This window comes from Cynocephalus volans, chromosome 8 (assembly GCF_027409185.1).
Source record: "Cynocephalus volans isolate mCynVol1 chromosome 8, mCynVol1.pri, whole genome shotgun sequence".
In the NCBI taxonomy this organism is placed as follows: Eukaryota; Metazoa; Chordata; class Mammalia; order Dermoptera; family Cynocephalidae; genus Cynocephalus; species Cynocephalus volans.
The window spans coordinates 44,115,979-44,142,795 of record NC_084467.1 but is presented as its reverse complement, the minus strand read 5'-3'; the positions used below and the strand labels follow the sequence as shown (position 1 = coordinate 44,142,795).

The 26,817-nt window shown below is 40.8% G+C and overlaps 1 protein-coding gene across 1 annotated transcript; it reads left to right on the top strand.

Moving 5' to 3' along the window:
* Nucleotides 1-11,035: 11,035 nt before the first annotated feature.
* LOC134384698 (cytochrome c oxidase assembly factor 7) lies at nt 11,036-25,229 on the top strand. Its single transcript, XM_063106392.1, has 3 exons — nt 11,036-11,198; nt 14,415-14,555; nt 23,929-25,229. The coding sequence occupies exons 1-3, from the start codon at nt 11,093-11,095 to the stop codon at nt 24,375-24,377; spliced, it is 696 nt and encodes a 231-aa protein (XP_062962462.1). The 5' UTR covers nt 11,036-11,092; the 3' UTR covers nt 24,378-25,229.
* Nucleotides 25,230-26,817: the final 1,588 nt, after the last annotated feature.

Sequence of the window (26,817 nt, the reverse complement as noted above, 5' to 3'; positions counted from 1 at the left end):
AGGGTTAAGATCCCCTTACCGATCATCTTTTTAAAAAACAAAAAAAAACCCTTCTATATATGTTAAAGAATAAATTAACAATTTTGTGTTTTGTGTTCAAAAACACAAAGTTATGCAACCATCACCACTAATTCCAGAAACCCAGACCCAATAGAAGTCACTCTCTGTTCCTCCCTCTCCCCAGCTCCTGGCAACCACTAATCTACATTTTGTCTCTGTGGATTTGTCTATTCTGGACATTTAATATAAATGTGGCTATTTATGTTTCAAGGCTCATGTTGTAGCATGTATCAGGACTTCTTTTTATGGCTGAATAACATTTCATTGTATGGGTGGACCATATTTTGTTTATCCATTCATCAGCTGATGGACATTTGGGTTCTTTCCATTTTTGGGGCTATTATGAATAATGCTGCTATGAACATGTACAAGTTTTTATGTGAATGTTTATCTTCAATTCTCTTGGATTTATACCTAGGAGTAGAATTGCTAGGTCATATGATAATTAACTTTTTGATGAACTGCCTGACTGTTTTACGAGACAACTACAACATTTTACATTTGCATCAGCAGCAAATGAGTGTTCCAATTTTTCACATCCTCCCCAACTTATTACTGTCCATCTTTTTTATTATAGTCATCCCAGTGGGTGTGAAGTTGTATCTCATTGCGGTTTTAATTTGCATTTCCCTAATGACTAATGATGTTGAGCACCTTTTAGTTTGCTTAAAATCTATCTCCAGTCTCAAACCTCTAATTCAATCCCTTTTTGCTACCAAAATTATCTTTCTAAACCATATTACACACCTGTTTGGACCTTTTCAATGGCCCTACATCTCCTATAGGATAAGGGCCAAACCCTTAATTTCACAATTGAGGCACTTCACCATCTGGCCTCTGTCTGTGCATTGGGATCAACGCTTTCACTCCATGTCTCCCAGCTCTGCTCTAGCAATACTGAATTACTCATAACTCTTGGAAAATATATTGCTATATCAAGTCTTTGTGCATTTGTTCATGGCATTCCCTCTGCAAAGAAACCCTTTCTCGCTTTCTTCAAATGTCTTCCACTTGCCCTTTAATACAAGATTCATGTGTCTCCTCCTCTGGAAGGCCTTTCATGTTTCCTCCATAATTAAGTTAGTTGCCCTTTATGCATTTCCCTCCATAGATTCTACTACATTGGAATTTTCTCTTTTGTTTGCCTCCCCAACGAGGCTGTGAGCTCCTGAGGACATTGACTGGATTTGATATATCTCTGTCTTCAGGGCCCAGAATATAGCCCGACTGGAAGGAATTAATTTCAGGAGATCCTGGTGTCCCTCAAATGCCCTCTGGCTCAAGTGTTCCAGACAACCTGTTCCAATTCCTCAGGAGAAGGAAAAGCCAGCTTACCTTCAGGCATCTTAAAATAGCCCAGATCTCAGACAGAAAACCTTCTAATCACAAAAGTATGTAATAGTTGAAAGATAAGATATTTTAAATAGGGGCCAGCCCCTGGCTCACTCGGGAGAGTGCGGTGCTGATAACACCAAGCCAAGGGTTAAGATCCCCTTACTGGTCATCTTTATAAAATATATATATTTTTTTCTTTTATTTATTTATTTTTTTTTATGTGACCGGTAAGGGGATCGTAACCCCTGGCTTGGTGTCACCTGCACTGCACTCAGCCAGTGAGCAAACTGGCCATCCCTATATAGGATCCGAACCCGCGGTGGGAGTGCCTTACGCTCCCAGTGCCGCACTCTCCCAAGTGAGCCACCGGGTCAGCCCTATATATTTTTCTTTTAAATAGGAGTAGTAAGATAATATTTTACCCCTTAATATTGATCCATTTAGTTTATCTCATCAATTATAGGTACTAGATTAACCTTTCTTATTCTCAATATTTGTTATGCACTACTATGGGCCAGACACCTTCCCTTTCACAGAATTATATTATTGGCAATAAAGAGTACAGTACTTGTTAAAAGCATAGACCCTAGAGCAAGCCAATCTGCCTAGGTTTCACTCCCAGCTCCACATTTAATAGCTATATGATCTTAGAAAAGTTATATGACATTTATATGTCTATTTATCTGTAAAATTGTTATGATAATCTTACCTCATACAGATCTGGTAAGGATTAATTGAATTACTGTATATTTATACTATATACAAGGATACTTCAAAAAGTTCATGGAGAAATTGAATTAAAAGATAATATGAATCTCTCCATGAACTTTTTTTTTGGGAGGGGGATGGTTGGCTGGTACGGGGATTGAACTCTGGACTTTGCTTTTATCAGCACCATGATCTAACCAACTGAGCTAACCAGCCAATTCTGTCCATGATCTTTTTGAAGATCCCTCATATATGTAAGGCTTTTAGAACAGGACTTGGCATGATATAACTGTTATATAAATATTAGCTATTATTATAAAATCCTCCTGCTAATCCTGTAAGCTAGATATTATTATCCCCATTTCACAGTTGAGGATGTTTTAGAATTAAATTGACTCCCAGGACTGGTAATTGATCCAGATCTCATAATTTGTGTGCACATTTTCTTGGGGCCTTGTCTCCAGTGTACCTTTCTATAGATGGTCATCTGTCCATGTCCTACAAATCATGCATCTGCCAGGGACACTGTATGTGTGTGGGGTGGTGCTGATGGTGGTAAAATTCCACTTCCGCAGGCATCCTTGCTTGTCATCTACTATTCACTGTTCAAGCTCTTTCCTGGGAGGTCATATACCTGTAAATAATTTATTCTACAGCAAAGATTAATTGAGGCTTTGCAAAACCATTCCTAAACTAGGAATTTTCTGAGTGACAAATTCCCTCTTTTACTCTACATTCTTTTCACTGGATCACGTGCCCAATAAATACTTCTTGTTTGTGTCATGCTGTGTGCTGGACACTGAGGATACAAATGAATAAGACCTGCGTTCAAGGTGCTCAAGTCTAGTTGGGGGAAAAACATATAACAGAAGCATGGTGCCTACAGAAGCAGAGAGGCATCCAACCCAGTTGGGGGGTCAGAGCAGGCTTCCCAGAAGAGGTACTACTTGACTTGGGCTTTGAAGGACAACTAAAAATTATCAAAATTAAAAGGGGAAGGAAAAGCATTCTAGGTATAGGAGCACGAAACCAAATGATATGTTTATGGTCTAGAAAGAGTTTGGAATGAGGCACAAAGAGTGTGCATGGGATGGGAAGAGACCAAGCTGGAAAGGCAGGCTGGGACAGATTATCACAGGGTTTGTGGGCAAAGGTAAGAAGCTTATACTTCATCTTTAATGCTATGGGACATTTGGTTACAACCCTTTTCTGACACAACTGCTTTTTTCTGATAGTCAGCATTTGGTTACATTTATAAGTCCAGATTAGTTTATTCACTCATCACCATGTGCTGAGCACCCACCTGTATCAGTTCTTACATACATGCAGGAGGCCTCAAGAATAGACTTTGGGGGACACAGCTTGAAATCTTGTGAGCTTTTTTAGAAGGCACTAAATCTCAGTCCAGACTTGAAACGATTTACCCTGAAATTTGATCCTTTTCCTGCCCTTGCTTTTGCAACTGCTCTGTGTCATTTGGACATGCTGCAATAAACTGGGTCCACACAAACATTATGGGAATGGCTACGATCACAACAAGCTGAACTAGTCAGCCTGGGTAGGGAACAAATGCCTCCTGTACTCAGGCACATGGAGCCTCATGAGTGAGATGGAGAAGAAAGAGAATATCAGGTCCCTACTCTGGGATTACATGGTCTAAAAATGCAGAAAATTAGACCTGAAAGACACGTTAGAAATCATTAGTCACATGAGATAAATCGAGCACTTACAAAGTGCCTGACTTTGTGTTGGGACTTGGTGGGCAAAGAAATTAATCAGATCAGGTTCCTATCCTTAAGGAGCTCAGAGTCTGGTAAAACAGGTAATGTGAAATAGGTTACGACCACAGTGCTTCAGAAGGTGGAGATCTCAGTTGGTAACCACAGCCCACTGTCAACCAGTAAAGATTGGGAAGGTATCCTAGACAACGATAGTGGGTCAAGGTGACACAGTCTTAGCTGAGGCTGGGGAGAAGAGGGAAAGGTAGCCCACAGAGAAAATAGCCTGAGGAGTTCAGAGAAGAGGAGTGGTCAGAGCGACTGGTTTGTCTAGTATGGGTGAGGAAGTATCAAGTGGAGTGGTGAGCAGGGGCCAGATGGGAGGGCCTGGAATACTGAGCTAAAGATGTGGGCATTGTGGAGTCTTTGGTTTCCAAATGGGAGTGACACAGTTAGATTTGCCTTTAGAAAGAGAAGAATCTTTTAATGCTGGGCCCTGTGTACGAATCTGTAAAATGAGTCAAAGAAGATGATTTACAAAATCTTTTCAGTGCACGTGTCCTACGAATCTGACTTAAAGCAATGCTTCTCAAACTTTATTGTGCATCCAAGTCTCCTGGGGATCTTGTTAAAAATGCAGATTCTAGTTTAGTAGGTCTGGGTGGGGGCCTAAGATTCTCTATTTCTACCAAGATATCAAATAATGCTGATGCTACTAGTCCTCAGACCACACTTTGAGTAGCAAGGAGTTAGGAGTCACTGTTTCCAACCTGTAAGTTCTATGTTACCTTAATTTTTACAGCGTTTTAAAGTTTGCAAAGAGATATACCTACCTTATCTCCTTTACTGCTTTCAGCAATTCCTCCTGAGAGGTAAGATAAGGAAACAATACATTTGTGGTTATGTGAAACATCCTGAAAACTTAGGTATAGGGCTGACTGGTTAGCTCAGTTGGTTAGAGTGTGGTGATGACAACACCAGGGTCCAGGGTTTGATCCCTGTACCAGCCAGCTGCCAAACAAAATGAAACAAAACCAGAAACCTTCCTTAGGTATTAAGGATGGTCTGTCTCCTTCCAGTATCAGGGTGGGGTAGGATTGTACCTCCTAAAAAAATTTTTGTGAGTCCTATTTCACAGGATCTGAAAAGAGAATGTATTTAGCCAAAGCCAAATGCTATAAAAGTGGCAGAACAGGAATTAGAATTGAAGCCTCCTACCCCTTTCCAGTGCTATTTCCATCATAATTCTCTGCTGTGCACAATGCTCATTCATTCATTCAGTACACATTTATCATACACAAACTACATTTCAGATCTGTCACAACATGTGAATGTGGAGAAAGTTACCACTCAACAACTGGAAAGAGTGAAAGTTACAAAATGTAGGGGGAGAAGACTTATTGGAGTTTGTGTCTTATTGTTGAGCTATCAGCTCTAAAGATGAATTATAGAGGAAGTCCATTCTGGCAAGAGAGATATCAATATTAATCTCTGACTTTTGTACATACATTCATCAAATACTTGCCAAGCACTACTCTGCACCAGGCCCTATGTCAGATTCTGATGGCACAAGCATGAATCAGACAGTTGTCAGAGAGCTCACAGCTTAGTCTAATAAAACATTTTACTGTTTACAAGCCCTTTCCACATCATTAATAATAACTGCCATTTGCTGAATGCTTAATATGTGTCAGTGTTATACTAAGCTTTATATGTCATTATCATAATTACCTTAATTCTCGAAAATTTCATTAGAATGTACACTGCATGAGGGCAGGGATTTTTGTCTGTTTTCTTTACTGATGTATACCTAGAACCTAGAAAAGAGCTTGTCACATGACAGGCACTCAAAAAAATTTGTCAAATGAATGAATGAATAAACAGACCTGTTAGGTAGATTCAACCATTATCTCCATTTCACAGGCGAATAAACTAAGGAGCAGGTAGGTAAAATGCTCTGTTTGAGGCCTCCCAGATAGTAAAAGGCAGAATTAAGATGCTTTTAGAAAAACTCAGAACTGTATGACTACAAACCCAATGATCTTACCCTTTGTACACCAGTGGTTCGCAAACTTCAGCCTGCATCAGAATCACCTAGAGACCTTGTTAAAACACAGATTGCTGGGCTGGATGGTTAGTTCAGTTGGTTAGAACACGGTACTGATAACACCAAAGTCAGCCACCAAAAAACACACAGATTGCTGGGCCCCACACCCAGAGTTTCCAATTCAGTAGATCTAAAGTAGGGCTAGAAAATATTCATTTTTAGTGAATCTCCTGGTGATAATGATGCTGCTCGTCCAGGGACCATATTTGAAAACCACTGCTCTATACCAACCAGCCTTCCAATCTCTCATTCATTCCTGTAACGTAGATAGAGATTAATATCCCATATCAGATGAGGAAAATGGGGCCAGAAAAGTAACACAGCTTGTTCAAAGTCCTACAGCAAGTGTGGCATCTCAACATTAGTGTGATTCCAAAGTCCTTATTCTTTATAAACATTGCTGCCTCACATCATGACATATGGGCAGGGGATATAGAGGAAACAGGCAGGGAGGAGGTTATCTGTCAGGAGGCCAAGGTAAAGTGGAAAGGTTACCATCCAACTTACTGCCCAGAGGGAACAGCCCACAACTTCCTCACTAACTTGCAGTGCGCCCTGAAATAAGCCCCTTCCTCTCTGGACTTCAGTCCTCTTCTCTGTAAAGAAGGGCCTTTCCGGCTTAAAGCACGGCCCACGAGCCTCAGACACAGGCATGGAAGCAGAGGTTGAGCTCAGTCCTATTTCTGAATGCTTTGCGCTGGCTCGAGGCCAGGCAGGTCACTTGGGGACTATGTGATATGTAATCACCGCTGTTGAAACTCGAGTCTGAGCAGGGCTGGCAGCTGTCACAGCCTGTGGTGCAGTGAGGGAGGGCGGCAGGCTCTGCAGGCACGGATTTGAGGGATTGAATGGCCACAGCAGGAAGGGCAGGGTGCCTCTGAAGCTAACCCACCCAATACTGAGGGTCCCCAAGGGATACGCAAAGGATAGCCCCGAGCAAGCCGCCCCGATCCTCCCACCCGCCACCCCTAGCTACACCTAGCAGCTGAGGAAGGCCGGTTCAGCTTAGACAAGAGCACCAATCCCAGGCCTTCAAAGTGACCTCACAGCGAACATGATTGGCCCCATCTCTCTGCACGGGGCGGGTCTTGTTGGCTCACAGACTGGTAACCCTTGGGGGGAGGCTTAGCTGGCTGTGTGAACTTAAGGAAATCAATTTATTTCTCTGAACTTCCTTTATGAAAAGGAGATTCAGGATATTAATAATGATCCTGAAACAGCCCATAAAACAGTGAACACGTCTAAGGAAGACATTTTCCTTTACAAAGTACTTTTATTATTTTATCTGCTTACAAAAGTAATATGTGATTATTATAAAAATAAGTATGAAAGACAACAGTGGAAGTCCCCTGTACACTATTTCCCCAGTCCATGGTTAGCAACTACTAAGTTAGCTCAGTGTATTTTCCCTCCATTTTTTTCTAATAATATACAAAAGCTTAATTTTAAACAAAAATTAAATTTTTTTAAACAACTTTTTTTTTTCACTTAATACATTTGAACATCTTTCAATGTCGACATGAATAGGCCTATTTCATTCTTTTAATATCTACATTACATTCAAATTCCTTATCATTGGACTAATATAAGAACAGCAGCAACAACAAAAACTGCAACAAATATTTATTTATTTAAGAATTACTGTAGGATACATTCTTGGAAGTTGATAAGCACACTTTAAATGTTAGTAAATATTACCAAATTGCTCTCCTAAGAGGCATCAATCCATATTCCCACCAACAGTGTATAGGAATGCTGGTTTCTCAGCATCCTCATAAACATAGGATGCCAGTCTTTGTTAATCTAATATATGAAAAATAGCACATTGTTTTTAATTTGCCTTCCTTTGATCATTAGGAGGAGCATTTCATATTTTTATTAACCAGTGATTTTCCTCTTCTGAGTTGCATGTTCTTGAAACGTGTTTTTCAATTTTGCATCTGTTAAGCCCTAGTCATTATTAAGCACCCAGCGAATGTTTGTTGAATGAATGAAGAGTAATGCTGTGAAGAATAAATGAAATAATATATCTATAGTACTAAACCCATAGTTAGTGATCAATAATTATTAGTTGAATCTAAGCCTGGAGTAGGGAGGTAAGCTCTGTAATGTTCTTGGATTCTTCCCTTCAGGATGTAGAATGGTTGTTGTGAACTCTAGGACTGCAAAAGGCCTGGCTTCTCCAGGTCCTCTCACAATGTGTTTTGCGGTAAATCACTTGACTTCTCAGACCTTCAGTTTCTCTGCAAGTTTGAACAGTGTCTGCAAGCTGAATCATGCTTATAGAAAAAGGTTATTAGGTGACAAACATGAGATTAATTTACAATAAGCATATATTCATGTATTAATTGAGTAATTAAACCAATTATGTTTAAAAAGTAAATGCAAACAGCTATAAGAATAGAGGAGAAATAAACCTACAGAGATAAGAACAGGACTAAGAAAAAGCTGTCTGCCTTTTGTTAACCTTAAATTTCCTTTTAAAATATGTGACTTAGGACTGGCCAGTTAGCTCACTTGGTTAGAGCACAGCATTATAACACCAAAGTCAAGGGTTTGGATCTCCCCACTGGCCAGCGTCCAAAATAAATAAATAAAAATAAAATAAAATATGTGACTTCATAACTGGCTCATGTTCTCTTCCATTTTTTCACCAACTCTCTAGTGCCCTCTACTGCTCAGGTGATCTCATTTCAACGCAATTCACCTCAGCAAATATTAGGGAGAAAAATACTGCTTGTAGCCAGTCTCTGACTTTAGTTATCTATGTCATTCTCACCAAGCCCTGCTCTATTCTTGGCCCTATGACCACAGAAGGCACATAGAGATCACAGTCTGGTGTGGGACACAGATTTTTATGCCTCTACAGACATGACAAGAAACATTTCTGGAACAAGAATGATTGAGCCAGACACTATGCTAAGCACATTGCATACATGAACTTTTAGTTCTACCACCAGCCATACAATAGATCTGCATTTACAGAAGAGGAATCAAACTCACAAACGTGACTGGTTCAAGGTCATAGTTTAGTCAACCTGGGACATAGATTCTGAACTAAGATATGTTCCCCCTCCAAAGCCAGTCCTTCCCGGGCCGAGCCCGTGGCGGCACTCGGGAGAGTGCCGTGCTGGGAGCACAGCAACGCTCCCGCCGCGGGTTCGGATCCTATATAGGAATGGCCGGTGGCTGAGTACCGGTCACGAAAAAGACAAAAACAAAAAAAACAACAAAGCCAGTCCTTCCCTACTACCAGAGTAAAACAAGTGGTGTGGAGCACTGAAGTAGGAGTACCTAAATCTATTTTGGTTGTTGCATCTGGGAAGACTTACAGAGCAGATTTCTGATTTAGGCTGAGAAGGGTGGGCCAGGCACCAAGAGCAGAGTAAATAAGGACACAAACTTAGGACCTATTCAGAGAACAAAATGTTGTCCAGGAAGAGAGACAGGAGATGAGGCTAGAATCAGGTTCACAGGGCCATGAAGGCCAGGCTAAGGAAAATGGGCTCAAAACCAAAGATCAGTGCTTCTCAACCTGGGGCACGTGTATTGAAGAGTCCTGTAAGGTGATCCGGGATATAAGAAACCACAGATAAATGTGGCATATCACCCAGAATGTCAATTTTACCAAAAGGCTTGGGGGAAAGGGCAATCTTGTGTTATCTTGTGAAATATGTATTGTGAAACTGAACATAAAATCATATGGATTTTAAAAATAAAACTGGAAAAAAAATCCTAGGATTTCAAAGAAATGTCCCAGCTGCAGTAAGGTGCTCCCCAGTGAAGAAATGGTTGGAAGTAGTCCACTCTCTGCTGCCATTAAAGATAGGTTAGTAGTGGAGCCATTTGGAAAACACTGCTATAGGTGATGGGAAGCCATGGATTGAGCTCCACTGAAGGTTCTAGACTAGGGCTGGATGGGATTCGGAGATGAATAAGAACTGATGATTCTTAGCAGGAGCAGGAGAACAAAGCAAAAAATAAGTGAAGTTCCTTTCCTCTTCCCTCGACTCCTTGACATGTTCTCTTTTACCTCATTCTCTTTTTTTGGCGGCTGGCCCACATGGGCATCCAAACGTTTGACCTTGGTGTTACCAAAACCATACTCTAAATAAGTGAGCTAACCAGCCAGCCCACATTCATTTTTTTATTCAGAAAAATATTTACTGCATACCAACTCTCTCACTTACTGTGTGACCTTGGACAAGTTAATTAACCTATCTGTACCTCAGTTTCCTCATCTGCAGAATGGGAATAATAATAATACCTATCCCATAAGTGAGAATTAAATGAGATAATTCACATAAAGTTCAGCTTTTAGAAATAGAGCCCCGGGGCCGACCCCGTGGCGCACTCGGGGGAGTGCAGTGCTGGGAGCGCAGCAGCGCTCCCGCTGCGGGTTCGGATCCTATATAGGGATGGCCGGTGCGCTCACTGGCTGAGCGCGGTGCGGCCGGTCACAAAAAAGACAAAAAAAAAAAAAAGAAAGAAAGAAAGAAAGAAATAGAGCCTGGAACAAAGTTCAGCACTATTTAAGAATTAGCTGTTACAACAGTGATGTTACTACAACCTCTGCTGCTACTGTTTTCCAGTCATCTTCCACAGACATTCATTCCTGAGGTCATTCATGTTGGTGGCTGGGATGGGTCTGTGAAGAACGTAGAGATGAACAAGACTTCCTATTGCACTTGTACAAATTTAATGATTATTGGTTTGTCCACCTGGCACATAGAAGGTGCTCAGAATGTTTGCTGAATAAATAAATGAATGTCTTCCTAAATTGCAAGCTCTTTAAATGCAGGGAGCATACTTCTAGCTGTTATATCCCTAGAGCCGAGCACCTGGTGAGGTGCAGTGTAGGCCCTTAGAGATTAGGAATGGATAAACGACTGCAGGCACAAAAGCATTAAGGCTACAAAGCAGGCATAGATAAGGTGCTGCAGGAAGACCGCCCGTTTGATCGTTGGGTTAGCAGAGGAAATGTGGCCACCAAAGAATTTAACAGCCCCAGGACTGACTGGAATCCCAGACTGGCCGCGCTACGCCTTCGGGAATCCGGGGAAGAGCGCAGGCGTCGACGTCGCGCCCCGTCCCCGCCGCCGGCTCACGTGACCGTGGGGCGGAGCGCCGGAGCAGGGTAACCCGGGCTGGGCGAGCCACAGCTATGGCCGGCGTAGTCGACTTCCAGGACGAGGAGCAGGTGAAGTCCTTTCTGGAGAACATGGAGGTGGAGTGCAATTACCAGTGCTACCACGAGAAGGATCCGGACGGTGAGCGCGTGGGGACATGTCGGGGCGGGGTCTGTGGGACGTTCACGATCTCGTGTGTGTTGGGGGAGCGTTGTGTTCCACGAGGAGTTCCGAGCGCGTAGAGGGCGAATGCTCCGCGGGGACCGAGCTTGGAGGCTGCGATGGGAAGGAAGAGAAGTGCTTGGGCATTTGGGAGAAGAGGAACTGGATGAAATTCCCTGTCCTCAACAAGCTTAAATTCTAGTGGGGGGGAGCGGACAATTAGCGTGAAAAATGAATGAAATAGTGTGTTAGAAAGTAGTAAGTGCAATGGGTGAAAAGGTATCAGGAGTTCAGAAGTACAATTTTTTTTTTTTTTGGCGGCTGGCCGATAGGAGGATCCGAACCCTTGTTCCTAGTGTTAAAACATCGTGTTCCAAACAACTGAACTAATCATTCATCCCCCGGAAGGGCAATTTTAAGTTGAGTGCTCATGGGGAAGTCACTGAGAAAGTGGCGTTTGAACAAAGCCTTGAAGAAGGTAAAGGAGTGAACCATGCAGATCTGCCTATACTCGGCAGAGGTAACAGCTGGTGAAAAGACCCTGAGGCAGGAATATGCCCCTTGTATTTTGGGAGGTTGAGTTGATTTGAGTGTGGTGTCCAAAGTAACCACCCAGAGCAGCCAAAACCTTTGGGTCGTTTTCTTCTTCCTACTTTATTTTTTTTAAAGAAAAAAAAAAAAAAAAAAGGCACAGGCACTACCTTCTAATAGCTTGCAGTCTAATTTCCAGAACATTACATTGCTATTTCTGGAAGCTAACCATAATGCAGACCATAACATAACCGTAACATAACTGTATGTATGTAACATAACATAACATAACATAATCATAACACGGAGTTGCTCTGCAGTATGATGGCTTAAAAAGAACCTGGGGTGGTTCTTTGAGGGCTGGTCCATGTCCTAAGTATGGAGAGAATTCAGAGAAATTGGGCAAGTGTTGCTTAAATGGAGGAGATATGGGAGAAGAAAGTGCTTTTTGGGAGGTTGAAGTTAGGATGTAGCCAGAGTTAAGTCTGAAGGGGGACCCTGGGCCACAATATGTCAGGCCTTGAATGCCAGGGTAAGGAATTTAGGCTTTGTTCTGTAGGCCATGGAGAGCCATACCTGTTGTATGAGGAGCGAATTCATGGTAGTGTACTGTGGAAAATGTACAGAGTAATGAAGTAGAGAAGGGTGGACATACAGTGACTGGCTGCGGCACTTTAGAAAGAGAGCCTGCGAATAGGCTGTCATTATTATAGCTGCTGGAATAGTAATTTCCTTGAAAGTCATAATCTGTCACCTGGGTAACTGATAGAGCCTTCTTTTTTTTTTTTTTTGTCGTTTTTTCGTGACCGGCACTCAGCCAGTGAGTGCACCGGTCAGTCCTATATAGGATCCGAACCCGTGGCGGGAGTGTCGCCGCGCTCCCAGCGCAGCACCCTACCAAGTGCGCCATGGGCTCGGCCTCTGATAGAGCCTTCTACCCTGTCTCTCTGTTAGCACCCTCACTCACTCCCTTCAAATCGATTTTCTACTTACAGATAAACTGGTATTTTTTAATATATATTAAGTGTTTATTTGATTATTAAATAATATGTTTGTTATCAGTGCCCAAGTGTCTCCCCTCACACACTTAAGTTCCTCTATAAAACATGCATATAAAAAGTAACTGTTTTAGTCCATTTTGTGTTGCTATAACAGAAAAACCTGAGACTGGGTAATTTATAAAGAAGAGAGGTTTATTTGGCTTATGATTCTGGGACAGTTGCATCCAGCACGGGCCTCAGGCTGTTTCTGCTCATGGCGGAAAAGTGGCAGGTACAAGCTGATCACATGGCAAGAGGAAGCAAGAGGTGCCAGGGTCCTATAAACAACAAGCTCTGGTGGGAACTAATAGAGGGAGAACTCACTCATTACTCCCTCCCCCAGGGAGAGCATTAATCCATTCATGAGGGATCTGTCCCCATGACTCAATCAGTTTCCAACACTGCCACATTGGAGATCAAATTTCCATATGAGTTTTGGAGGGGACAACACATCCAAACTCCATCAGTAACCTTTTAAAAATGCAAATTGAATCGTACCATTTCCCTTCTTAAAACCTTCTAGTTGTTTGTTGTTGCACTTGGAATAAAATCCCAACTCCTTCCTGTGTTCCACAAGGCCCTGTGATCTGGTCCTTGCCTTCCTCTCTTCATTTCCCGTCCCACTCCTCCTCCTCGATTCAGCCATATTATACCGTATTTATGCCAAGCTTATTTTCTCTTTCAGGGCTTTATATTTACTGTACCTTCTGCCAGGACTTTCTGCCTCCTTCCCATTTTGTTGTCTTTAAACAGTTAGTGCTTTCTGGTTATTCAAGTCTCAGATCAGACATCACAGTCCTCAGTGACCCTCCCTGATTACCCAATCTGTGTTAACCACTCCCCAAACGTGCATAACAAACTAAATCATCATCCTGTTTTATTTCGATTATAACATTTATTATTGTTTGAATACATCTTGTAAATTTTAGGAGGGCAAATGTATTCCCAGCATCTAGAGCGATGTCTGGTACATAGGTGCATATAGAAGCTCAAATATTTGTTGAATGAAATAAAAGAGATATGTGGTGTTGCTGGGGATGAAGAGGACAGGAGAGAAGAGAGAGATGTTAAGGAGAGAAGCTTGCTGAGACTGGGAGGCTGCCAAGGAGGGGAAGCCTATTTCCACCTCCTTTGGTAGCTGCCTTGTCTACTCTGTCTTTGGGCTTCGTATTCCCAGCCTGGCTGAGGAGTAAGGTACGGTCATCCCAACATTCCTTTCTTGCTGCTACAAAGACTAGCCCAGGTGCCCTTTTTGTTTTCAGTGTTTTTGCTGCTGAACTTCATGAGAGTTTCCAAAGCTAGTAAAGTTTTAATCATGGAGGTTAGTGGGTCTTTGGGCCTGGCTGACAGGGAACAGAAGGGCTGACCGGTGATGGAGCCAGTGCAGGGGCCAAGGTCTCCCCAGTCCACAGTTGCTCAGTCCCTGGCTAAGGGGAGACAGTGCCATTTGTGGGAATGGCTGTTCACCACCTGGGTTTTTGTGGTAAGGTCGGCTTGCCACACCTCAGGAAGACAGGGGCTGGTGCTAAATAAAAGACACAGTCTGACCTGCCACACCTGGATCCTCCCCACTGCTCAGCAGCAGCCCTCGACATGAAGAACAGCTCTTGCCCTCTTTTCACAGGTTGCTATCGGCTGGTGGACTATTTGGAGGGGATCCAGAAGAATTTCGATGAGGCTGCCAAGGTGTTGAAATTCAACTGTGAAGAGAACAAGCACAGTGATAGCTGCTACAAACTGGGGGCCTATTATATGACTGGAAAAGGTAAGAAGAAGCCTGCTTTCTTTGGTTCTCCTCATTGGTACCAGTACTGGCATCACACCTGAGTCTCATGCTGAGCTCTTTGCAGAAGGGTCCTCACAGGCATTGGAAAGAGTGCATTGTAGGACGATTTGGAGATGAGTTCAACAGAATGATGGGGGGAAGAGCACAGTCTTTCATTAGGCATACCTTAGAGAATGCTGTTTGCAAGTACTGGGATCTCAAGCCAGTCATTTAACTCTGTGCCTCAGTTACATCACCTGTAAAGTAGGGGGAAACAGTACTTGCTTCATAGGGTTTTTATGAGGATTAAATAAGATATCGTAGACAAAGGCATCAGCACATACCTGGCACAGAATAAGGGATCAGTAATTATTAATTCCTTTCCTTCTTTTTTTTTTTTTTTTTTTTTAACCGGTAAGAGGATTGCAACCCTCAGCCGGCCCTTAATTCCTTTCCTTCTATCTTTTCTCCTTCTGCCCTAACTGTAGTTATATGTGAGTTGTGTTTAAGTTATGTGTTGCTAGATAACAAATTACCGCAGTAGTTTCTGAGGGTCAGGAATTTGGGAGTGGTTTAGTTGGATGCTTCAGGTTATCTCATGAGGTTGCACTTAAGACATTGGCAATTGTCTCTGGATTGGTGTTGTGGTAAAGTTTTGGGTTCCTTTTGTTTTTATACTGTATTTTACTATATTTTCTACAAGGACTTTGAGTTCTTTATTGAATCAGGGAAAACAAAAGATGCTGTGAAGTTATTTCTTCCTCTATTATAAGATAAACTTATATGATGAATTATTGTGCTCTGAGACTTAGTTTTAAAGTCCTCCTTAAGTATTTCCTGTACACAGTGAAGCAGTGAATTGGACATGGCCCAGTAGAGGGGAAGAAAAATTTATACTAATACCTGTTACACCAGGGAGAGCTTGATAAGCATCTTCAAAGAGAGACATATAAAGTACTGCAGGGGTTTGGTGTGGGGAACATGTCATCATTGGAGTGCTGTCTTGAAGGCGGAGACACTGAAACTGGTCCTGGAAGGACAGAGCAGATTTTGTTTGAGGTGGAATAGAGTTATGTCCCAAGCAGAGACAAGGTGAGCAGTGTGAGGGAACACAGAGCTGTTTGGAGAACAACAATACTTAATCCTCTGTTAAGCTGACATTCTTAAATAAATTTCTCCAGATGTTTAAACCAAAATGGTTACAGAACATTCTGTTAGCTGATTTTTGCTACTTAAGCCTTTTTGGATTGCTTAGCAGACCTTGAGCCCTGGCATGATTAAAAACCAATACTGTTGACTCCCCCTGCCTAGTTCTGAGCCAAAGGATTTTCCAGTTTTTTTTATTTCACTTTCTCTCTGAAAATATAGCCAGTGTTCTTTCTTGACACAGACTGGCCAATAACTTTCCTTTTACAGAGGATAGCAGGAGGCTAAAGAACCCATTGTTGGTCCTGAGCACATTGGCACTGTGGCATCGAGCAAGGCATTTTCTTTCCCTGAACTACAAATTCCTCATTGACTAAATGAGAGTAATAAAGTTTCCTCATACCTTTTTCATAGGATTTTCCTGAGTATCAAATTAGATCATTGATATGACTGCTTTGTTACATTCTGTCAGTGTGAACAGATCTGGTTTGTATTGGTTGCTGCAGAGGTTACTTTGGATTGCACAATTAGAGTGACTCAAGGAATGATTTGGCCATGTGTTTCCATCTATGAAATCAGCTTTGAACTATTCTTGTGAAGCTATCTATATGTCCGGCAAAAGGAAATGGAAAGTAATTCTTTTATTTATTTATTTATTTATTATTATTATTATTTTTTAATTTTATTTTGTCGATATACATTGTGGCTGATTATTGCTCCCCATCACCAAAACCTCCTTCCCTTCTCCCCCCCCCCAACAATGTCCTTTCTGTTTGCTTGTCGTATCAACTTCAAATAATTGTGGTTGTTATATCTTCTCCCCCACCCCCCACGCCGTGTGTGTGTGTGCGTGTGCGCGTGCGCGTGCGTATTTATATATTAGTTTTTAGCTCCCACCAATAAGTGAGAACATGTGGTATTTCTCTTTCTGTGCCTGACTTGTTTCACTTAATATAATTCTCTCAAGGTCCATCCATGTTGTTGCAAATGGCAGTATTTCATTCGTTTTTATAGCTGAGTAGTATTCCATTGTGTAGATGTACCACATTTTCCGTATCCACTCATCTGATGATGGGCATTTGGGCTGGTTCCAACTCTTGGCTATTGTAAAGAGTGCTGCGATGAACATTGGGGAACAGGTATACCTTCGACTTGATGATTTCCATTCCTCTGGGTATATTCCCAGCAGTGGGGTGGCTGGGTCGTATGGTAGATCCATCTGCAATTGTTTGAGGAACCTCCATACCATTTTCCATAGAGGCTGCACCATTTTGCAGTCCCACCAACAATGTATGAGAGTTCCTTTTTCTCCGCAGCCTCGCCAGCATTTATCGTTCAGAGTCTTTTGGATTTTAGCCATCCTAACTGGGGTTAGATGGTATCTCAATGTGGTTTTGATTTGCATTTCCCGGATGCTGAGTGATGTTGAGCATTTTTTCATATGTCTGTTGGCCATTTGTATATCTTCCTTAGAGAAATGCCTACTTAGCTCTTTTGCCCATTTTTTAATTGGGTTGCTTGTTTTCTTCTTGTAAAGTTGTTTGAGTTCCTTATATATTCTGGATATTAATCCTTTGTCAGATGTATATTTTGCAAATATTTTCTCCCACTCTGTTGGTTGTCTTTTAACTCTTTTAATTGTTTCTTTTGCTGTGCAGAAGCTTTTTAGTTTGATATAATCCCATTTGTTTATTTTTCCTTTGGTGAAAGTAATTCTGATACATCTCTTTTATGAAAAATTATACAGCCAATAAAACAGATGATAAGAAGGGTTTCTAATGGGGAGTGAAGAAGGTTCATGATTACAACATGTAAAAACAAAACAAGACCAGACTACATAGAAAAGGCACTAGAGGAAATACACCATAAATTAGAGAATGGTGGTCTCTAGGTGGTGGTAACAGTGGATGATTTTTTTCCGCCTTCTAGTTAGTTGTTTTCAATTTCCTCTTCTAAGAGGCAGAATTACTTTATAGGAAGAAATGAAATCTTAGTTAATGATAATTGCAAACGAATCTTTATCTGTGGTTAAGACCACTTTTGTGGACTCTAGACAGTGTATAGCTGACTGCTTACTGGACAATTCTACTTGCAGTTCTTACTGGCATCCCAAACTTGAAAGGCCAATATGGAATCCTCAGTTGTTTTCTTCTCCCCGCAATTTATCTCACACACACACACACACACACAGCCTTTCTGGACTGGGAAAATCACTCACCTTATAAGGCAAAACCCGCAGTGCACCCCAACACACACACACACACACACACACACACACACACAAACACTCACTCTTCCATTTTAGTGAGTAATATCTCTATCCACCTAGTGGCTCATGGCAAAATCTGTGTCAAATCTGTCTCATCTCTCCCTCCTCATTGCCACCATTCTTAATCAAGTCACCTTCCTCTTCTGCTTAGATTACACTTTGGAGATTAATGCAGGTCTTCAATCCTCTTTCTATAAGGCAACTAAAATGAACTTTTACAATATAAACCACGGATAGGATAAAATATATAAAGCAAACGTTTTTAGACATTAGACAACAGGCAGTATAATAATGTGATCTCTTAGAAAAGGGAAACACAAGGTAAGCCCCATCCACGATCACTTTGGCTTTCTGCCTGTCAATACTTTCCAGACTTGGTACAAAGAAGTGGAAGCCAAGCAGATCATGGTAGTCTTGCTGAATTGAGGAGGCAGAGGTCAGAGTTCCTGGCCATTGAGATGGCTGGAGTTTGCAGGACAGGATACCAGAGAAGAAGGAGCTACACAGAGAAGGAGTTCCAAAAATCCACAATGTAATTGCTCTTTGGCCCAATGGGAAGCTTCACGTGCATAGGGCAAGGCCCTGAGAGACCTTCCATTGAAAAGCTGCTGGGGAACTGTGAGCTAGAAAGAGATTCCAGAGGTTTCACAGTGCTGGGTGTGTTTGAATTTCAATCAGCCATAGCAGGGAGACCTCCCTGACCATCACAGGCATTCAATTGAGACTCCACAAAGGCCATGCCTTAGTAGTAAGACGACTATAGATTTGCTTTAACAAAAATTAAATACAAGTCTCAAAAGGATCAGGGTGATACACCAGTATATTAGTTACCTTCCAGAACAAAATTCAACAGTCTTGAAAGGAATACAGCAAAATCCACAATGAACGAAGTATCATCTACCATGTCCAGCATAATTATTAAACAAGAAAAAAAGTAATCAATAGAAATATACCAAGATATGACAGAGAAGTTGGGATTAGCAGTCAGATATTTTCAAATGGGATAAAAATGTTTAAAGATTTAAATAAAAGATGGACATAATGAGTGAACAAGTAGGAAATTTCAGTAGAGAAATTGAAGCTATTAAAAAGAAACAGGGCTGGCTGGTTAGCTCAGTTGGTTAGAGTGAGGTGTTAATAACACCAAGGTCCAGGGTTCAATCCCTGTATTGGCCAGCTGCCAAAAATAAATAAATAAATGACTAATAGAAATACATAAATCAAAATAACCAAATGAAATTCTAGAGTTGAAAAACATAATATTTGAAATGAAAAATTTATTAGATAGGCTTAACAGTAAATTAGACACTTGATGAGAAGAAAATCTGTGAACTTGAAAGATCAATGAACTTGAAGACAGGACTGTAGACATTATCTAAATTAAAGTACTGAGAGAAAAAAAGCCACAAAAAAGAACAACGTCTGAACTTGTGGTTCAATATCCATCAGTCTAACTTATGTGTATTGGAATCCCAGAAAGAGAACTGAGAGACATTGGAGCAGAAAAACTTATTTGAAGAAATAGTACATGAAAATTTTCCAAATTTGATGAAAACTATCAGCACACATATTCATGAAGCTCAATGAACCCGAGCAGGATGACCAAAGAAAATCACATCTGGACATGTTATTGTCACTTTATCGAAAACCAAAGGTAAAGAGAAATTCTTAAAAGCAGACAGAGAAAAGACACTCTGGGGAACAGTGGGAAGAATTACCATTGACTTCTCATCAGAAGCAGTGTACACCAAAAGACATAAAAATGACTGACATCTTTTAAATGCTGAAAGAAAAAACTGTGGAATTTGAATTAAAATGAATTAATTATGAATTAATTAAACTTGAATTAAAGTGAGTTAAAAATGAAGGTGAAATAAATTCATCTTCAGATACGGGCTGAGAGAATGAGTCACTAGTGGACTTACACTACAGGAAATGCTAAAGAAAGTTGTTTAGGGTGAGGGAAAATGATAACATGGAAAGTAGGATTCATACAAAAGAATAAAGAACTCTGGAACGTGTGTGTAAATATAAGACTTTTCCCCTCATTTCTTAATGTCTTTAAAAGACTGTTTAAAGCAAATATAACAATATATATAGAAGTAAAACAAAATACATGGCGGCAATAGCACAAAGGATGAAAATGTGGTAAATGAAAGTATGCTGTTGTAGAATATAAAGGGAACTCAAACACCTTAACAGTAAAAAAGACAAGTAACGGGCCAGCCTGTGGCTCACTCAGGAGAGTGTGGTGCTAATAACACCAAGGCCACGGGTTCGGATCCCTATATAGGGATGGCTGGTTGGCTCACTTGGGAGAGCGTGGTGCTGACAACACCAAGTCGAGGGTTAAGATCCCCTTACCGGTCATCTTTAAAAAAAAAAAAAAAAGACAAGTAACCTGATTAAAAAATGGACCAAGGAGCTGATAGGCATTTCTCAAATAAAAATATACAAATGGCCACAGACACAAGAAAAAATGCTCAACATCATTAAACATCAGGGAAATGCAAATCAAAACCACATTGAGATACCATCTCACCCAAGTTAGACTGGCTATTATTAAGAAGACAGAGAATAATAAATGCTGACAAGGATGCAGAGAAAGGGGAACCCTGCTACACTGTTGGTGGGACTGAAAATTAGTGGAGCCATTATGGAAAACCGTATGGAGTTTCCTCAAACAAATGCAGATAGAGCTGCCGTACAATCCACCAATCTCACTGTTGGGTATATACCCAAAGGAATGGAAATCATGTCGAAGTCATCACCTGCACTCCCATGTTCATCGCAGCTCTATTTACAATAGCCAAGATATGGAACCAAGCTAAATATCCATCGATGGAAGACTGGATAAGGAAAATGTGCTATATATACAGAATGGAATACTACTCATCCATAAAAAATAATGAAATTCTGTCATTCATAGCAACATGAATGAGCTTAGAGAAAATTATGTTAAGTGGAGTAAGTCAGGAACAGAAAGAAAAATACTGCATAATACTCATAAGTGGGAGCTAAAAAAAAATAAAGAACGAACAACAATCATAATAATTCTTTGAACTTTCAAAAGGAGAGAACAGAACTGAGGCCACCAGAGATGGGAAAGGGGGGTGGGGGTTAGTGAGAAATTGGTAAAGGGCCACAAAAAACGATTATATTAAGCTGTTGTCAGGGCCAGCCCGTGGCTCACTCAGGAGAGTGCGGTGCTGATAACACCAAGGCCACGGGTTTGGATCCTACATAGGGATGGCCGGTTAGCTCACTGGCTGAGCGTGGTGCTGACAACACCAAGCCAAGGGTTGAGATCCCCTTATCGGTCAGTCATCTTTAAAAAAAAAAAAAAAACTGTTGTAAAGCTCTTACATTGTATGTGAAGTGGTATAATATCAATTTGTGGTAGATTGTGATAAGTTAAGGATACGTATTATAATCACTAGATAAACCACTAAAAAAAGAAGAGGTATTGGCTGGCCAGTTAGCTCACTTGGTTAAAAAAAGAAGAGGTATAACTAAAAAGCCAGTTATGGGAATGAAATGGAATATTAGAAATATGTACAATTCAGAAGAAGGCAGGAAAGGAGAAAAAAGGAACAAAAACATTTGGGACAAATGGGAAACAAATAAGATTGTAGACTTAAACCCAGTTATATCAATAATGACATTAAATATAAGTAAATACTTCAATAAAAGGCAGAAAAAAGAACTCAGGGGATATAGAATCTATGAGCTTTTCTAGAAAAATCTGATAACCAATAAAGAAGTGAATCAAAAGAAGTAATTCAGGAATGGTGAAGCTCTTATGAAAACATTGGTGATGAGCAGAATGCATTTAGAATAAATATTGGGCTAAATACAGTTACTGAGTAGGATGTAAGTAATGTAAACATAACTATAACATTTACAGCACTTATTACTTGCCAGGTCTTTGTAAGAATGTATTTAAGCTTCCTACCTATGAAGTAGATACTATTATCCTTATTTTACAGATGAGGAAAACTGAGGCTTATAGAGGTTAAGTAACATCTGTAAGGTCACACAGCTAATAAATACTGGAGCCAGGACCGGAGCCCAGACTTCATTAAACACGTGCTGTGCTGTCTCCCTAAGCTGAAATAACATAACCAACAAAACAGCAGGTGAGGGAGGAACTGTGGACGTATGAGGTCCTCACCTTTTAGGGTTGTGACTTTATAGTTGTGAGACTGTATTCTGTTTAAAATTTAGTTCGAAAAATAAAAACAATGATTCTAACCTTTTGATATTTTTTTCTAATCTCTTCATAACTCTAGGGGCTCATTTAAGAATGTTCTCTGTGGGGAGGAAATATTAATTTAAAGGTCAGCAGTTTCCTTAGTTTCATTTCAGTTTGGTTTTCTTCTGATAAATTCAAGTAAAATCAAAGTTACATTTTTTATTGACGAAGAGCATATGTTACCCAGTTTTTCACAGTACTTAAATCTATTATCCATATAGCCAGGCAGCATTTAATCTGAACACGTTACAAATATGACAGGAATGGTGTCCACTTAATGATAATAATGTTTATTTCTAACCATCATTTGGAATGATTAAAGAATAATGTTAGAGTGTTTATATTTTTTGAGAAGGAGGGATGGTACATGGGGATTTCAAATTTTACATACAAAGAAAAAACAACTTAAAAAAAGTGAGCCTTGCTACCACCTCTGCTTAAGATTACTTAGTAGTTTCCCATTGATTTTAGGATTAAATCCAGGGTCTTTAATGTGACCCAACAGACCCTGCGTGATCTGGCCTTTCTCTCCAGCCTCCCTCCGCCAGTAATTTCTGGGTTCTAACCACAATGACTCTAACCAAATGTATCCTATTTGTCTTGCCTGGAAAATCCTTCACCTATATTTTCGTTTTTCTTTTTTCATTATACATGGCTCAGTGTCCCTTCTTTGGGGAAGCTTTCCTCGACCTCACCCCCTCGTCTAGGTCAGGGCCCTGATACATTCTCATAGCACCCTATCCACCCTATACTTTTTCTCCAAAACCTGTCACATTTAAAATTACCATACAAGTAAATGTACAGTAGTTCCCCCTTATCCAAGGGGGTATGTTCCAAGACCTCTCTGGTGGATGCCTGAAACTGTGGGTGGTACACAACACTATACACTGTTTTTTCCTATATGTACACAAATATAATAAAGTTTTGTTTATAAATTAGGCACAGTAAGAGATTAACAATAACTAATAATTAAATAGAACAATTATAACAATATACTGTTCACTAGTTCATGGATTAGTCCTTACCATAGATCTTAGCAACCTCAGCATACAATTTTTTTTCCTTATTAAGTCAAGAACTTTCACCTCTTCACTTAAAGGAAGTAATTTACAGCTGGTCTTTGGCATATCTGAATTGCCAGCACTTTGGGGCCATTATTAAGCAAAATAAGGGTTTACTTAAACAAATGTGTTGTGATCCTGTGACAGTCAATCTGATAACCTAGACAGCTACTAAGTGACTAAGGGATGGATAGTGTATACTGTGGACATGCTGGACGAAGGGATGATTCACATTCCCGGTGAGACTCAGGCCACTCACAATGGTGCACAATTTAAAACTTATGAATTGTTCATTTCTGGAGTTTTCCATTAAATATTTTCAGGCCACCATCGACCTCAGGTTATTGAAACTGTGGAAAGCGAAACCGTGTCTGGTTTCTCACTGTAACCCCATAAGGTAGATATTATTATCATTCCCAGTTTCTTTCTCCTTACTGTTTGGGCTTCCTCATAAGATATCATTTGAACAAAAGATTCCATGACTGAAAAAGCTGCACACTATGCAATGCTACCTTTCTTTCATGCTGTTTTAGCTCATGGTATAGGGACATTATTCAGGAATTGTTCCCTAACTTTGGCCTGAGACGTTTGGGTTCTGCCCTGGCTTGGGTTTACTTTTTTCTTTGCTTTCCTTCCTCACAGGTGGACTGACCCAGGACCTGAAAGCTGCCTCCAATTGCTTTCTGATGGCATGCGAGAAGCCCGGAAGGAAATCTGTAGAAGCATGTCACAATGTTGGTCTCCTGGCACATAATGGACAGGTCAATGAGGATGGCCAGCCCAACCTGGGGAAGGCCAGGGACTACTACACAAGGGCCTGTGAAGGTGGCTATGCCTCCAGCTGCTTCAACCTCAGCGTCATGTTCCTGCAGGGTGCCCCTGGCTTTCCCAAGGATATGGGCCTGGCATGTAAATACTCAATGAAAGCCTGTGACTTGGGCCATGTTTGGGCCTGTGCTAATGCCAGCCGCATGTATAAGCTCGGGGATGGTGTTGATAAGGACGAGGCCAAGGCTGAGGTGCTAAAAAATCGGGCCCAGCAGCTGCACAAAGAACAGCAGAAAAGTGTCCAGCCCTTAACGTTTGGGTAGTGTGACCCACCCCCTCCCCCTAAGCAGCAGATGGCTGGAGGCTGGCACCTCCTATTTCTGAGACCTGATGTAGCCCTTGAAGGTCAACCTGTTGAAGCAGGAAAACTTGGAACTTGGTATCAGTAGCTCTGGTTACATAAATCCAGTGCCCCAGAGTGTCCCCTACTGGGATGTAGCCTGCAATGTTTATTTCAATCAGTATTCCTTTATCTAGGTGTGTTCTGTGAAGACACCCACATTTATGGGGTTTTAGTTTTTAAACTCTTGCAGCTCTGAGAAAAATAGGGGCAAACTCGAGAGCCATAGAGATGTGGGCAAGGGGAAACAAATAACAGGAATTTGGAAAAATTAGCAGCCCTAGGGCCTGAAGGAATCAGCCATCATCATCATTATTATTACCATTATTATAATTTTAGTTGGGAGGGTATGAAAATCAGAAAGTGTCTTGATTTATGTAATAGAGGTCTTAAGGAGCTAAGAACAGTTAAATAGTCATGACTGCCACCCTCTGACTTACGTAATCATTGGTGTGGGCTTCCCTTTTGCCATTAGCGTGAGATCTTTCAGAAACATCATAGAGATCAGGAGGGATATGCAACATAAAGGCTAAAGGTTGTTCTGCTTCAGGGTTACTAAAGAAGAAGAAACATGAGCCTGCCTTCTAGAAGAGATGTTCACAGTGACAAATTAGCATCCCCAGTGCACTCACCTGGCACTGCTTGTCATGCTAAGGAAGCACATTATTCCCAAGGCAACTTCAGCTAGGAATTTATAAGCAAGTATTTTGTGACACATTTTGCCTACTGGAACTGAAACTTTTGACTGTGCCTGTGAATAAACTATTTTGACTGATTTGTAGTTTACATTATTAGTGTACTCTCAGATTCTGGGTAGGGTGGAGAGTATTGGTTGTGCCTTTTTAAAAAAGAACATTTGCGTTTTCTGTTATCTCTCTAGCTTGTCACCAGGGGGCGAGCTTGTCATTTTCCTGCTGATAACAGGACCATTATATCTGTCACCACCTACTGTTTTCATCTTCCAGTTTTGCAGCTGTCCAAGAAGGAAGGCTTACTGTGTGGATGAAGGTTTGTAAGCACAGTTGGCCAGCTTCTCAAGTTGATAGAGGAGACAGACTTTCCCAAGTGCAGAGAGAAGATCTTAAAAGGCGTTAAGTTCATCTTAAAAATGTATAGTAGCCTTTGGTGTGCTTAAAATTGAATCTGTAGGCCAACAGGCATATGAAAAGATGTTCATCACTAATCATATGGGGAATGCAAATCAAAACCACAATGAACTCTTAAAACAGCAGTAAGAAAACAGCCTGCTTGAAAAATGTGCCAAAGATTAACAGACCCCTCACCAAAGATGATACACAGATGGCAAAAAGACTATGAAAGATGTTCTACACATGTCATCAGGGAATGCAAATTAAAACAACAAGACCACTATACGTTTATTAAAATGACCACAAACCAGAACACTGACAACACAAATGCTGGTGAGGATGTGGAGCAACAGGAACTCTCACTCATTGCTGGTGGGAATGCAAGATAGTACAGCCAGTTTGGAAGACAGTGGTTGCTTATAAAACTAAACATACTTTTATCACATGATCCAGCAATCTCATGCCTTGGTATTTAGCCAAAGGAATTGGAAATATATCCATGCAAAAACCAGCACACAGATAGCATCTTTATAATTGCCAAAACTTGAAAGCAACCAAGACCTCCTTCAGTAAGTGAGTAGATAAATAAACGTACCTCCAGATGATGGAATATTATTCATTGCTAAAAAGAAATGAAGAGCTGGCCAGTTAGCTCCCTCAGTAGAGCATGGTGCTGGTAATACCAAGGTCAAGGGTTTGGATCCCTGTATTGGCCAGCCACCAAAAAAAAAAAAGGTTATCAAGCCATGAAAACACATGGAGGAACCTTAAATGAATATTACTAAATGAAAAAAGCCAATCTGAAAAGGCTAAATATTATGTGATTCCAACTATATGACATTGGTATCTATTCTGGAAAGGCAAAACTATGGCGACAGTAAAAAAAGGCGGGGAGGGATAAAGGGAGAGAAGGATTAATAGAGGTGGGGATTTTTAGGACAGTAAAACTAGTATGTGTGATGGTGAGTAAATGCCGTTACACATTTGTCCACACCACTAAAATGTACAAGAGTGAACCCTAATGTAAACTATGGGCACTGGGTGATTATGATGTGTCAATAGAGGTCCATCAGTTATAACAAATGTACCATTCTGGTGGGAGATTTTGATAATGGAGCAGGCTATGCATGTGTGGGGGCAGGGAGTACATGGGAAATCTCTGTACCTTGTGTTCAATTTTGCTGGGAACCTAAAACTGCTCTAAAAAACAAAGTCTATTAAAAAACAAAAGTACAATGAAATACTGCCTCACAACCATAAGGATGGCTACTATTA

Bases quoted from the DNA above. Each gene is read 5' to 3' on its own strand.
- LOC134384698 (XM_063106392.1), top strand. From the start codon at position 11,093: ATGGCCGGCGTAGTCGACTTCCAGGACGAGGAGCAGGTGAAGTCCTTT. The intron at 11,199-14,414 runs GTGAGCGCGTGG...CTCTTTTCACAG, and splicing joins CCACGAGAAGGATCCGGACG to GTTGCTATCGGCTGGTGGAC. The intron at 14,556-23,928 runs GTAAGAAGAAGC...CCTTCCTCACAG, and splicing joins CTATTATATGACTGGAAAAG to GTGGACTGACCCAGGACCTG.